Below are 14,307 nucleotides of genomic sequence, written 5' to 3' on the forward strand. Positions count from 1 at the left end.
CTTTTTTTCCGAGCTAATAGTATACCCTTTCAAGTTTATGTTTCTCATTTTCTGGAATTATGCTAAGCATGAACTCTTTTAAATATACCAAAATTGAAACATTTAACTTGAAAGTGTGCTGTTATAGAGCGGTTACTAGGTTTTTGAAAATTATATGCCTTCTTCCCTCACCTCTTGCTTCGTCTCCTTTGCTTAGCTAGCTACCTGTGATATAAGATTTTCGTGTAGAATTTTTTCAGATGAGTATGAAACTGAATATGCTGGATTTGGCATGATTGTTGTTTTTTCTGTCTTGCAAAGAACATTGTGGAAGAGAGAGTTGTACGTAACATTATAAATCTCGAAAATTAAGTTGTCTTTCTGCATAATAAGTTGTACGCAACATTATAAACCAAAAAAAGAACATTGTGGAAGAGAGTCATAAGCTGGTTGACTCAGTGGACAAGCTTCGTGTTAATGGCTAGCAGCTATTCCTCTAATTTCAAGAAGAAGCCTGTCATTATTATTGTAGTTGGAACCTTGACCCTGCTGTTATGTCTCAGCCATTTGGTGCCAACATCGATATAAGGGAAACGGTCCAAGTATATTGCGAACTATGGACTTTATCAAGTTGCTCCAAGTGGTTTTGTCTGTGTCCTTGCCTTGTTTTAACCGTTGTGTAGTTCAATCAGATTTCAACTACAGCAAGATGCTAAAAGTGATCTATTCGCTATCTTCGGTAATGCTAAAGATTTGTCTGGTTCTGAGGAATGAAGATAATTTGAGGTTGAAATGACGCACCCACATGGACCGTCAATATCTAAATCACTGAAATTTTGTTTATTCAATAAACATTGCATGTTTTTTTCATTAGCCTCTCTGATGAATTCCCAAGTGTTTCTGTTTGTTCACTAGAGCAGCAAAAGTGTTTCGATTTCTTTTAAAATGATTCGAAACTTTAATATGTAAAAAACACACGTGCATTTGATGTCTAACATTCACGGATCAAGCGGCCTACCTATAATACTCCCTTCTCTTTTCCTACTGCTCCTTTTTTCTTCTTCTAATACTCCCTTTTTGTTATGGAACATTATCTTAAGGGTTAATTGGTTTAATAGCCATATTTTGGTGATATATTAGAGAAGTAGACATGATTTTGACATAATTCAGTCTCTGTCTTTTTGGCTCTCTTTCATCCGGTTATATCCCTCTAAGTAACAGGTTACCGATTTCAACACATAAAGCAAACAACGTGGTGAATTTCTATCCCATAATAATAATGACATAATTTAGAAAGTACGTCACAAAACTTTATTCAAAATCAAAGGAAGAAGAAAATGCAGAAAGAAGAGAAGATAACAATTGTAAGTATAAAAAAACAGCGTTAAACAAACGGAGAAACCAAGATTGTAGTTCCATACTATGTATATTAGATAGAATAGTATAAATACAAATGTAATTCCAATTGAAAGAGCAGTTACATAATATAGCGACAATTGAATAGCATAATGAATTGAGGCATGTTAATACAATAGCCTTTGTTAATTACTTGAAAATATAAACCCTAATCTAATGTTAACCCTAATATTCCATAAACTAAACCGGAATTTTCAAATTCGAGTAAGATGTATTACCATTCTGCATGAGACATAGAATAGAAAATGCGAAAATGTAGTTAAAATTCATATATCATCTTAACATATTTGTCAAATGTTGTTATGTCTATGGTTTTATGGAAGGTGGTAATACTTGCCCTAATGTCAACCCCGATCGTACATAAACTAAATCTTATCAACTAATCACTAAACCCTACACGGAAATATAAACCCTAATCCAAGATTAACCACAATCTTCATAAACTAAACCATAGTCACTAATATCTAAACCCTATAGGGAATTATAAACCCTAATGTAAATTCTTAGTTTTGATCAATATGCATAAACTAAGATTCATAGAAATGATACAACAATAAAACATAACTTATGCTTAGGCACTGTAGAATCATATTTCTATTCTATTTTCTGCGAATAGAATAGAATAGAATACAACAAATAGCAAATATCATATATTCTATTTCACATGAATGGTCTTTCCATTTTACGTACACACGATCGATTAGTTATATACGTATTGCATCATTACATATAAATGAGAATATATTTAACAGATGGTTCAAATCTAGTTTCGAACAATTTAATTGGCAACCTAAATCTTCCATTTGTAACCTGAGAAACAAAAGCAAATTAAAGATAAATGTGTTAGGATCCATATAACAAAGTAAATGTAAAATAAATTATATAGTATAACAATCATTTGGAATGGAAACCATGTAAGATGTAACAATATGCATAGCTCACGATCTTAAACCACACATAGAATATATGAAACCCTATCAACTAATCACGAAGTCATGCACGGAAATATGACACTTAATCCAATGTCAACCCCAATCTTGCAATGATGAATTCAATATTCCAGAAAATAACCTCTCTCCAATCATCACTAAACCCTACACGAAAATATAAACCCTAATACAAGTATAAAAATACGTAAATATTAAATACAAGTATAATTTCAGAAGCTAAATGAGGTGATATTAAACGTTCGAATCTATTTCATTTCAAGTCAAATAGAATATAAATTTCTGTATTTTATTCTATCCCAAGTCAAATGGAATATACCTAAATAAAAATAAAATTTAAGAAAGACTACGAACAACCAGAAAACCACAACCGAGTATAAATCAGATCCGACATTCACCATCGACGATGTTGTAGATTTAACATTTATGATATCCTAGTTCCGAGTATAGCCAAAATAGAAAAGAAAATAACAGCAGTAAGACAATCGGGTGGAAAACATGAAAACTTACCGTAGTTGAACAGATCCAACAAGAATGGAGTGTGGGAAGTGGAATAAACACGACGTGTTGATAAACGTCGCTGCAACTTTTTCGCCGGCGAGAGGCGTCTGATTTCCGAAACGAAGAAAAACAAAAGAAAGATGTGAAAGGAGATAAGCCACAATCTAACTTTTACGGATAATATTAAAGATTTTAATTATTTTTTGGTTGCAGGTTTCACCGGTTGACAAAAGGGATAAAACAGTATTAATATGGAAAAGTAACGCCGTATATAGGTCTGTTAGGGAAATTGGTTAGTCTGTGAATTATACGTTTTTGTGTGGCTAGACAGCCTAATTTCCCTTATCTTAATATGTTTTTCAAAAAAAAAAAAACATTATCTTAATATGGCATGTGGACACTTTCTATCAAAACAATATTTTTTTACTTTTAGTTATTCGTCTTTTATAACTTCTAATATGAAAAAAAAAAATTCTAATATGCATGTAACATTATTTTGATGGAAGTTAAAAAGCATGATCTTTAATGGAAGTAAAAGGGTAACACATTGTTGGGCTCTTTTCATTACATCTCCTTTATCAGAAATATGCTTTATATTAGCATAGTACATGTTTAAATTTGAATTTTACTCAAAGTAGTTAACATATAGTGCCAAAAGTAACATATACTTTATGAATAACCTTTTTGAAATTAACATTAAAGATCCTTTTTAGACTAGTCTTGTGTTAAAATTTCTTAGTAAGAAATATAGATATATGAATTTCAACAATTCTCAATACAAAATAAGAAAAAGTTAAACTCTTCATCTTATCATTCAACTTCCTAGAAATAACTAAAATAAAACCGATGACTAAAACTATTCTATTAATTGGGAAAATCCCAAAATCATACAGAAAAAATCAACAAAAATAAACCAAATAAAAATCTATAAAATGTTTTTTATTGTAAACTCTTTACTTTGTAACAAAATGTGTTTTGTAAATTAGCAAAAAAAGAAAGTTTTGGATTTTGGGGGTAAAAAAATCCATATATATGTAATTTATTGGTGTGTTACAAAAAAATAATAATTTATCGGTTAATATAAAAATCATAAAATAGTAAGAGGACGTGTGAAGATTGAAGAAGGAACAAGGCAGAAGCTACAGGCAACCTACACAGTGTCGAAAAGATCAAAACTTTCTCAGCCGTTAGATCTTCATTTCATCTCTCTTTCTTCTTCTTCCTCTCACTCTCTCTCTGTGCCATCTGACCAGTGGGTTTGCAGATATTCAAACAACTCACCCCTCTTTTACTCGCCTCTCTCTCCGATTCTCCAGAGCCGATTAGGGTTTCTGGATTCCGATTGAAAAACCGTTCCTTTTCCTCGATTCCAGCGGATTGAGTGTGCAATCCATCCTCACCCTGAAAAGGTAGCAGAGAAACGAGGTGGAGGATGACGGATTCGAGCGCGGCGATGCCGTTGGAGATGGCACAAATCTTCGCGACGGCGATGACGAATTGGTGGGACGAGGTTAACGAGTCAACTCGGTGGCAAGATGGGATCTTCTTCTCTCTCTGTGGAGCTTATGCTCTCGTCTCCGCCATCGCTCTCGTATGTTTACCACCGCTCAAAGTCATCGTCTTTACATCAAAATGAGACCTTTTTTTTGTTTGATGATTTGAAGTGTCTTTCTAGGTCCTTGATTTGAGGAGTGTCTTAGGTCAAATGTGTTACGTGCTTGAACTGTCTTTCCTCTTTGGTTAAAAAGAAGATGCTCTTGGAATATATAATCTGGTGGCTGTCTTTCTTTTTTTGTTTTTTATCGTGTTCGTTTGACGTATGTCTTAATCACGGAACTTAGTAATACTGAGTGATTGAGAAAGTTATATACCTTATGTTCCGGTAGATCAGTATATGTTGTTGACCTTGTGTAGATTCATTGTATTGTCGTTGGCAGGTCCAGTTGGTGAGGATCCAAATGAGGGTGCCTGAGTATGGCTGGACCACTCAGAAGGTGTTTCATCTTATGAACTTCGTCGTCAATGGAGGTGCTGATCATCTTTGTTTCCCCCGTTTGATTAGTCATAGGAATTTGTAGTTTTTTGTTCCCCTTGTCTACTCCAGAAGCTTTATGTTACGTTTTTGACGTTTGTTTCTCTCTGTGTGCAGTTCGTGCGGTTCTATTTGGATTTCACCATCAAGTCTTTCTCGTGCATCCGAAGGTGAGAGAGTCTTTGAGTGATGTCTCGTGTTGCCTGTGAAAATTCGAGTTTTAGAAACTAAAACTTTAACATGTTTATGTCAATTTTATGTCTGTCCTGTATCTCTGCTCAACCCAAGTGTTCTCTCACGCAAGTTTTTTTCTTTTTCTGTTTGATCTGGAAGCATGATATATTTTAGGCAACTAATGTTGCTTGCTGAGGTAATGCAGGCTCTTTGCTGGATATTATTGGATCTTCCGGGCCTCCTCTTTTTCTCGGCATACACCCTGCTTGTTCTCTTCTGGGCTGAGATATATCACCAGGCAAGTACCTAAAGTTTTTTTCTTTTTTTTTTTCATGTATGCAGGCTCTCTTTTTAACCAATTCTGAATATACATGTTGTTTCCACTAATGAGCAGGCAAGAAGTTTACCAACTGATAAACTGCGGATAACATATATTGCAGTCAACGTGGCTGTATATTTGGCTCAGGTTCGTTCGTGTCTGATTCTTATTGTTTTCCTTCCTCGTCATCGTCTTCTAATTTTGCTACAAAGAATCTTTGTTGAATTTTGTTGGAATTTTTTAGGTGAATCAAAAGACTTACGCTTGACATGTGAATATGTGATTGATGTCTCTCTCTCTCTCTCTATATATATCAGGTTGTTATTTGGGTATGCATCTGGGTGAATGATAACAGCACTGTGGAACTAGTTGGGAAGATATTTATGGCAGGTAGATTCCTTGTCTAGTGAAGCAAGTTTGCTAAGACGTTACATTCTCAATCTTATATAAAATTTGTATTTAATATTTTTGGGGGTATTTTCCTTTTAATTGTAGTTGTGTCTTTCATCGCTGCTTTAGGCTTCTTGCTTTACGGAGGAAGGTATGCGTTCTTTTCATTTCTGTTTGTCTCGTAATCAAAAGTGTCCATTGAGGTTTTTCAGGGCTTTATTGGGGGTTGTCTTTTCTCACGTATTTTTGTGCTTGTTTGTAATGGTATATAGATTGTTTATTATGCTGAGAAGGTTCCCTATTGAATCAAAAGGAAGAAGGAAGAAGCTCCATGAGGTAGTCTCATTGTGCATGTGCATCTTTGTCTTAGTTCCATTGAACTTTAAGCATAGACATATATTTTTTTTGGCTTTCAAATTCGCTGTGTTTCATGGAGCAGCCCTTGTGTATACTGAAATGGTATTCAATTGCAGGTTGGATCTGTGACAGCGATATGCTTCACCTGCTTCCTCATAAGATGCATTGTGGTAAGCTCTCAGATATAGAACCTAAAAGAATGAAATCTTTATGATCGATCAGTTATGCTAATATGAGTGTCTTTTTAAAATGTTTCTTTCTTGCAAAAAAAAATTCAGGTGGGTGTATCAGCTTTTGACAGAGATCTAACGCTGGATGTTCTTGATCATCCAGTTCTGAACTTAATCTACTATATGGTAACTTAAGACTTTCATTACTTATCTATCTCTTAATCTCTGTTTCTGTTTCTTCACTAACCGGTAAAACAAAACATTACTTAGGTGGTAGAAGTACTTCCATCGGCACTAGTGCTCTTCATCCTCCGGAAGCTACCTCCAAAGAGAGTATCAGCTCAGTACCATCCTATCCAGTAGACTTTTTTTTTAGCTGAAGCCATCACACGGCGACTCTGATGATGTTGCAAGAGAGACAGTAAAGATTCAGTAAAGAAAATATGGTCAGGACAGAATTTTTAAGAGTTGCTGGCGGATGTTTGATTGTCATGTTATGTCTGGTTGAAAATAATAACCAATTGTTTTACCTTTTTTTTTTCCTTCGCAAATGACACACTGTTCTAACCATCTTAAACCGAGCATTGGGTATCACATGGACGGTTAAATAACTTAACGGGCCTTGGGCTGATCAATCAAGGCCTTATCTCCGTTATTCTTTCTTATAAAAATAGGAAATTGTTAGTGATTTTAGAGTGACGGACAAACACGAATCAAAAGACCTAACTCTGTGTTGCTCCGCGTCAAGGTCTACTCTCTCTCTCTCTCTCTCTCTCTCTCTCTCTCATCTCCGTCTTCCTTTTTCTGTCCAAAAGAACGGAACTTTTGTATATATTCGCAGGCTTCTATGCTTAATCATTATGCCATGCTTGTGTTGAATCCTTTGGTTATCGAATCATCAGCAGTTTTTAGTTCATATAACCGATTAAAAAAAATACCCTTTCAAGGTCATGTTTGTGTTTCTCGTTTTCTGGAATTATGTTGAGCATGAACTATTTGAATTAATCGGAAGTTTAAAACTTTGAACTTGAAGGTCTGTCTAAAAGTGTCTGTAGAGAGGTTACTAGGCTTCTCTGAAAATTCTTTACGTCGACGACTCGTCTCTTGCTTAGTAGACTACCTGTGATATAAGTGTTTTTTTTTGTGTTAGAATATTTTTCGGATGAGGAAGAAACTGAATATGCAGTGTGTTGGGATTCTTGGCAGTTAAAAATCACACAGGAAAGCAAATATTTCTGTCACTGATGGATCCCATGGAATCGTCTGGTGAAGAGGTAATGTGGTTTATCTCTGTCGATGAAATTCAGTGAATTGTTTATATGTTACATTTGTGTTACAATACTAGCCTAAGTTAACTGCAAGAAGAAAAAAAAATAGAGTGATTTTTTTTTTGGTCTTGCATAGAACATTGTGGAAGAGAGTCATAAGCTGGTTGACTCATTGGACAAGCTTCGTGTTAGTGCTGGCAGCTCTTCCTCCAATTTCAAGAAGAAGCCTGTTATTATCATTGTTGTTGGAATGGCTGGTACGTAATGTTCTCAAAAACTCACTGTGTTGAAGATAATATAGCTGATGTGAGCTTTTTGTATGCTATGCGTAGGCAGTGGAAAAACTAGTTTCCTTCATCGTTTGGTCTGCCATACCTTTGATGCAAACAAGCGTGGGTATGTGTTGAACCTTGACCCTGCTGTTATGTCTCTACCTTTCGGTGCCAACATCGATATAAGGGACACTGTCAAGTACAAGGAAGTTATGAAGCAGTATAATCTGGGGCCTAATGGTGGTATTATGACGTCACTCAACTTGTTTGCTACTAAATTTGACGAGGTAACAATGCCCTGACGTGATGTTAGTTCTCTCGGTTTCCTTTTTTCTTTTATTGATTGTTCCGTCTTTGTTTGCCACTTTTTTTTTTAGGTTGTCTCTGTGATTGAGAAACGTGCAGACCAGCTTGACTATGTCCTTGTGGATACTCCTGGTCAGATTGAAATCTTCACATGGTCTGCTTCTGGGGCTATAATCACTGAAGCTTTTGCTTCAACCTTCCCAACTGTTGTCACCTATGTGGTTGATACTCCACGTTCCACAAGCCCAATCACTTTCATGAGCAACATGCTCTACGCCTGTAGTATCCTCTACAAGACCCGGCTGCCTCTTGTCTTGGCTTTCAACAAAACTGATGTGGCAGATCACAAGTTTGCTTTAGAGGTTCTCTCTCTCTTTAACTGTTTATCAGTGTTGAATTGATTGGTCATCACCTAGCAGAACTCTTTGTTGATATGAGTTTTTAATGCAGTGGATGGAAGATTTCGAGGTGTTTCAAGCAGCGATACAGTCTGATAACTCGTACACATCGACCTTGGCTAACAGCCTCTCCCTCTCACTCTACGAATTTTACCGGAATATAAGATCTATTGGTGTTTCTGCAATCACTGGTGCTGGAATGGATGACTTCTTTAAAGCCATTGAAGCAAGTGCTGATGAATACATGCAAACTTACAAGTAATGATTCTCTTCTGTATTTACTTTCTTTGCAGGACCTGTCTACAAGTTTGATGCTTATGATTTGTGTTTTATTTCTTCTTCAGGGCTGATCTTGACAAGAGAAAGGCGGAGAAGGAGCAGTTGGAAGAAGAGCGAAGGGAAAAGGAAATGGAGAAACTGAGGAAGGATATGGAGAGTTCTCAGGGAGGGACTGTGGTTCTAAACACTGGCTTGAAAGATAGAGACGCAGCTGAGAAGATGATGGTTGAGGAAGAGGATGATGATGACTTTAAGATTGAAGAAGACAGTGATGATGCCATAGATGAGGATGAGGAAGATGAAGAGATGAATCGTTTCTACGTATAAATTAAACTCAAAAACTAAATCATTCAGACTTTATCAAGTTGCTTCAACTCGTTTTGTTTGTGTCCTTGCCTTGCTTTCCCCGTTGTGTAGTTAAAACCATGGAGCCTGAATCTCTTTGTGAGACATGGTCTAATGATCTAATGATTATCATAAACTAAGAGTGTTGGGAGACTGTGTACACAGTTTACGTTCTTATATGCACAAGGAGGTAAACACATATATGTCAGACAAAGGAGAAAACAAAACTAACAAAAACTTCCACATTATCAACAACTATGTAGAACAAGAGTCGATGAGTGAGTTACATCATTTGCCCTTTTAACATGATCTGAACAGACTTGAACTGTGTTTGTGTGGACAATCAAAGATTCAGTCTTGGTGGATTTCATCGAAGGGAGCATGAGCAAACCTCACATCTTCTGGCCGTGCAACAACAACAGGCTCGTCAGCGAATAGGGCTTTGAGGAAAGATGGAGTCTTCAAGGGTCGTCTATCAGTCATTCGTGGATACACAAATGCCAAGAAGTAGTACGCGTGACCTGCTATCATTCCCTGCATAATGGATACAGCTTAAGGATAATGATGATTGCAAAGAAGGGAAGACTAAATGGAATAAAGAGAGTGTGTGTGTACCAGTAAATCCCCCCAGGGACTTGCACCAACAAGGACAGAGAACCCAAGAAGCACCTGTAATGTCCGCATTTTCAGAAAGAGATGATTTTAAACTATCGGCTCTAGTCAGCGAACTCCAAGAAGAGAATGAAGAAAGTGCAAACTCACCCATGGTAAATACGCTGCAGTAAAAGTGAAAAGGCCAAGGAAACTCATGTGGATGTAAGGGTTATGTTTGCTCCATACATAGACCTGAAGAAGAGAGGAGGAAAAATGTTGAGATTGTGTTAAAGAAATGGTTTGGAAAATGCTGCAGGATTGAGATGTAGGTAGAAGGTGTTAACCATCATGAAAGTCAAAGAGTTGCTGAGGAAGATGATTTTGGAGAAAGAGACGGACAAGTAAGGTATCATCCCACCAACGAGAACAATACCGGTGAGAACAGTTGCCCCGAATAAAAGCATGTAAAGGAAATCAGCAGTCTTTCCCCTGAAGGAGTTTTCTTCAAGGAGTTTGCAGTATCTAGCTAGAAAGAACATATGGAACAAGAAGTCCAAATCTGCAAAACAAAAGAAAGTAAGTGACTTTCAACACAAAAAAGAAAAAAAGAGAACAAAAAAAATTCAAATGATCCAAGGAGAGACTAGTAATAAAATAATGTATGCAAGTCAAGAAGAGTACCCATGTTACGGAAATAAAGGAAGTTAGTAACGAGGCGCCAGAACTGGTATTGCTTCACCACAAGGGTAGGGTTTAGGTATAGGTTATAAGGAGATATTATCTGCAAAAAAACATTCCACAGAACATAAGCCACGAAACACACAAACGCTTGAGCTCATTAGCCACACCCACATTCAAAAACAAAGACATTTACCATCAAAACACAAACACACACATATGTATATAAAGTAGAAACCAAGATTAAATTTTTATTCAACAATTCAAAAACATAATTCTAAACACATCCATGTCAAATCAATCCACATTTCCGGAGAAACAGGGGAAAGAAGCATACAATACCTCGAGGGAACATCCGACGGTGGTGACAACAGCCGCCGTCAAATACGACCGGGTTATGATCGGCATCTGTTTGTACCATTCTTCTACAGCTTGAGCCATACCCTACCGATTCAATCCGACCACCACGAGACAAATTGAACAGAGATTCTTACAAAATTTGAAACCTGATCGAATCTCTAGAAGCTTCAACGTTGAAAATGAATTTGAAGCAGCTTTGAATTCACGAAAGCGACTGATTATTTTCTTTCTTATCGAGATGTTTTTCTTTCTGCACATTTAAAAAGACAAAAGAAAAGAAAAAGACACCGTCTGATTATAGTTTCAACGAATAACGTAGCGCGTGTACTACACATACCAATCAAAAGAGTCTCCTGACGCCAGTGTCTCGACGAAGCAAAATTAACGTCCCGCCGTTTTTATACGTTTGAGAAACGGCATGATTTCGTTACGGAATAAACTAAACCGGCACGATTTCAACTAAATAGTTCACCTTGCCAAGGGTTTCTACTAGAAACCCTTGGCAAGGTGTTTGGATTATGATCATGAGACTCGAACATGTTCGAGTCTCATGATCAACATATGTTCGAGTCTCATGATCATGAGACTCGAACATGTTTGGATTATACATGATGATGTTGATGAGTATTGATCCTTATATAGCTTTTGGAGTATTCTTGAGCTTTTTGATTTCCTTACAAATCTACAAGATGATTATATATCCAAATCATTTTCGTTGATTTATATCTATTTTTCTACTCCCAAGTATCTCCCACTGTCCAAAATCAAAGATTAAATGGTCATGTTTATATATACGAGGATCAAAGTAACGGAAGATGTATCTTGTTATTATGGAAAGTAATCCTTTAGATATTATGAAACTATACATACTTTCAATGTGTATATTTATATTGTCGTTTTCACATTTCATAAGTAACCGAAAGGCAAACTATTGACCTTATCTATTTTACATGGTTATTTACAATGTTATCATCCTATCAAAAAATGGTTTGGATATAAATGCCCCCACTACATGACATAACCTTGTTGCATATAAAAAAATTCATCGCGAAATTCAACTTATAAATATAGAACACGAAAATTCGGATGAATATTAAAGTATAATGTTGAATAAGATAAGAAAATTAGAGAGAAATAAGATAAGAAAATTAGAGAGAAATTGAAGTAAAAAGGTATAATGATGAATATATAAAGACATGCCGTTTTTAGTTAAATTCAAGAACACAACTATCCATTATATTGTTGTTAAAAAAATTATCCATTAGATTATAGATACATATATAGGTGTCAAATGGGCGGGTCGTCCATTGGTCGTCCACGTCCATATTTAAATGGACTTAATATGGACACACCCATTTTTTCCATGGGTTATTAATGGACAAAATATGGATGACCATTTAAAAAATGGTCTTTACGGATTTTGGATTTTATGGACATGGGTTGTCCAATGGACAAAAAAAATCTAGAGTTTCAAAAAAAAAATTGAGTTTTTCTACCAAAACCAAGAAATCGGGTTTTCTCGCCAAAACCGGGAAATTGAATTTTCTCTGTCAAAATCGTAAAATCGCACAAACTGTAAAATAGGGATTTTCCGCGAAAATTGAAAATTTAGATTTTCCCGCCAAAACCGAGAAATCGATTTTTTCCGCCAAAACCGGAAAAAATCGAGTTTTTCTGCCAAAATCGAGAAATTGAGTTTTCTGCTAAAACCATAAAATCGGGTTTTTCCGCCGAAACCGAGAAATCGAGTTTTCCGCCAAAACAGAGAAATCGGATTTTTCCGCCAAAACCGGGAAATCTAGTTTTCCCGCCAAAATCGGAAAATCGAGTTTTCCGCTAAAACCGTAAAATCGCCAAAACCGTAAAATCAAGTTTTCTTACCAAAACCGAAAAATCGGGTTTCCCGCCAAAACCGTAAAATCGGGTTTTCCCGCCAAAACCGTAAAGTTTATAATTATAGGCTTATAAATTATAGGCTTATAAATTAAAATCTAAAGTTTTCTTATATGGTCTATTATGGACTCTATGGCAGCCCATAAAAATATGAGTTTTAGTGGATATGGTTCTTAATGGACATGGTTCTAATGGACATAGTCACTCTTTGTCCACAAACAATAAATGGACAAATGGATACGGGCTAATGGACGTGGACTCGCCCAGTTTACAGCTATAGATACATATGCACAAAACAGACAAACCTAAATTTGGATGTAGTTTTTTTTTTGTCAGCAACATAAATTTTGGGATGTAATTAATCTTGGATATTACTATCACAAATATTATCAGATCTACAATAAAACGCAGAGGTAGACAAAACTTATGAAGAAACGGATGAAGAATTTGTGATCCAAGAAACCCTAATTTTCAATTAGCTTACATAAAAGACACTAACTTAGATGATTTGCAATCGTTGGAATATATTTCAGTTTATCTTGGTCACCGCTTAACAAAAAAAAAAAACGTTTTCAGTGAAAAACTAATTGGTAAAAGGTAAACTGAGAAAAACAAAAATTAGTTAAGGAAATTAATGTGTACACATGTGAGTTGACATTAAGTCTATGGCCTTTTCTATACAACAAAGTAAAATTCGTCAACACGAAACGTCGAAACCTCTTTTACAACTCCAAAGAGGTTTAATGTTTTGTAACCCTTGTTTTTAGATCGTCACAAAAACTGTCACTAGTTTTCCCAAAATACAAGAAAATGCAGATCTTGAAAATATCTAAAAAACAATGCAATGTAGAATACATTCCTCGAAGAAAAAAATTCACATGGATATATACAAGTATTAGTTATATTTCAAGAGAGAGACAGGTCTTACCTTTGGACACACAGTGACAGTGAAACCCTAGCTCAGAGCCTCTTCTAGATTTTAATCATCTTCTTGTGAAGAAAAACAGATGGACTTTGAGATATGAGAAAATCAAAAGGGCACCGTTATAAATCACAGTCAGGACATAACCGGTGGTTATCAGACGATTCTCTTAAAACCAGCAAGATGTTATCACGATTCAGAAAGGATAACATGGGAGAATTTTTGTTATAAAAGAAACAAATGGAGAATTATCTTTCAAAAACCAAAAAAAAAAACAAATGGAGATATTGGAGAGGAGGAAGAAGAGAAAGAGGTGACGTGAGGATGTGGCAGAAGGGAACGCAGTTATTGCGAAATACATAGAGAGGGTGCATTGCATTTATGATTATCGAAAGGTCCATTAATGCTTTCAGTGAGAGAAAATTCACACTACTTATATTTTTCTAGAGAGAGATAGTTTCAGTTCATCAATTTTCAAAAGTTAACAGAAGACTTCATTGTTTATCTTTGACCTCACCGAATTCTCGTAGGTTGAGGAAAACAATAGAGGATGACGATTTTTTTTTAATGATCGCCATTTCAGGGTTATTAACTTATTATATGTGTTCATGGTTATAGTTTTATTATTACATGTATCTATATCAGATTAATAACTAACACTACAAGAAAACAAGGCGATTCTGACGGACATTCCGACGGAAAATGAG

The 14,307-nt window shown here is 35.7% G+C and overlaps 3 protein-coding genes across 7 annotated transcripts; 2 read left to right on the forward strand and 1 right to left on the reverse strand.

The window, feature by feature from the left end:
* Positions 1–3,970: 3,970 nt before the first annotated feature.
* LOC108841262 (tobamovirus multiplication protein 1) lies at positions 3,971–6,855 on the forward strand. Its single transcript, XM_018614037.2, has 11 exons — positions 3,971–4,434; positions 4,781–4,871; positions 4,993–5,045; positions 5,255–5,347; positions 5,444–5,515; positions 5,686–5,758; positions 5,864–5,909; positions 6,031–6,094; positions 6,232–6,285; positions 6,394–6,471; positions 6,556–6,855. Exons 1-11 carry the CDS (start codon positions 4,276–4,278, stop codon positions 6,646–6,648), a joined length of 876 nt encoding a protein of 291 aa, XP_018469539.1. The 5' UTR covers positions 3,971–4,275; the 3' UTR covers positions 6,649–6,855.
* Positions 6,856–6,951: 96 nt separating this feature from the next.
* LOC108841261 (GPN-loop GTPase QQT2) lies at positions 6,952–9,293 on the forward strand. Of its 3 annotated transcripts, none has more exons than XM_018614035.2 (7): positions 6,952–7,033; positions 7,436–7,559; positions 7,690–7,810; positions 7,886–8,112; positions 8,203–8,493; positions 8,582–8,787; positions 8,874–9,293. In XM_018614035.2, exons 2-7 carry the CDS (start codon positions 7,530–7,532, stop codon positions 9,133–9,135), a joined length of 1,137 nt encoding a protein of 378 aa, XP_018469537.2. In that variant the 5' UTR covers positions 6,952–7,033; positions 7,436–7,529; the 3' UTR covers positions 9,136–9,293. The 3 variants fall into 3 exon arrangements, with proteins under 3 accessions (XP_018469537.2, XP_018469538.1, XP_018469536.2); XM_018614036.2 differs by having other exon boundaries at positions 6,963–7,033; positions 7,492–7,559; XM_018614034.2 differs by lacking the exon at positions 6,952–7,033 and adding an exon at positions 7,083–7,232 and having other exon boundaries at positions 7,492–7,559.
* An 18-nt stretch (positions 9,294–9,311) lies between these two features.
* On the reverse strand, positions 9,312–13,894 carry LOC108841264 (derlin-2.1). 3 transcript variants are annotated; one of them, XM_057003128.1, is made up of 7 exons: positions 13,607–13,894; positions 10,768–11,035; positions 10,429–10,528; positions 10,092–10,306; positions 9,916–9,999; positions 9,769–9,822; positions 9,312–9,687 (listed from the first exon to the last, which is right to left on the reverse strand). In XM_057003128.1, the coding sequence occupies exons 2-7, from the start codon at positions 10,864–10,866 to the stop codon at positions 9,505–9,507; spliced, it is 735 nt and encodes a 244-aa protein (XP_056859108.1). In that variant the 5' UTR covers positions 10,867–11,035; positions 13,607–13,894; the 3' UTR covers positions 9,312–9,504. The 3 variants fall into 3 exon arrangements, with proteins under 3 accessions (XP_056859108.1, XP_056859106.1, XP_018469540.1); XM_057003126.1 differs by lacking the exon at positions 13,607–13,894 and adding an exon at positions 11,123–11,266; XM_018614038.2 differs by lacking the exon at positions 13,607–13,894 and having other exon boundaries at positions 10,768–11,267.
* Positions 13,895–14,307: the final 413 nt, after the last annotated feature.

Source organism: Raphanus sativus, chromosome 2 (genome assembly GCF_000801105.2).
Source record: "Raphanus sativus cultivar WK10039 chromosome 2, ASM80110v3, whole genome shotgun sequence".
Lineage (NCBI taxonomy): Eukaryota > Viridiplantae > Streptophyta > Magnoliopsida > Brassicales > Brassicaceae > Raphanus > Raphanus sativus.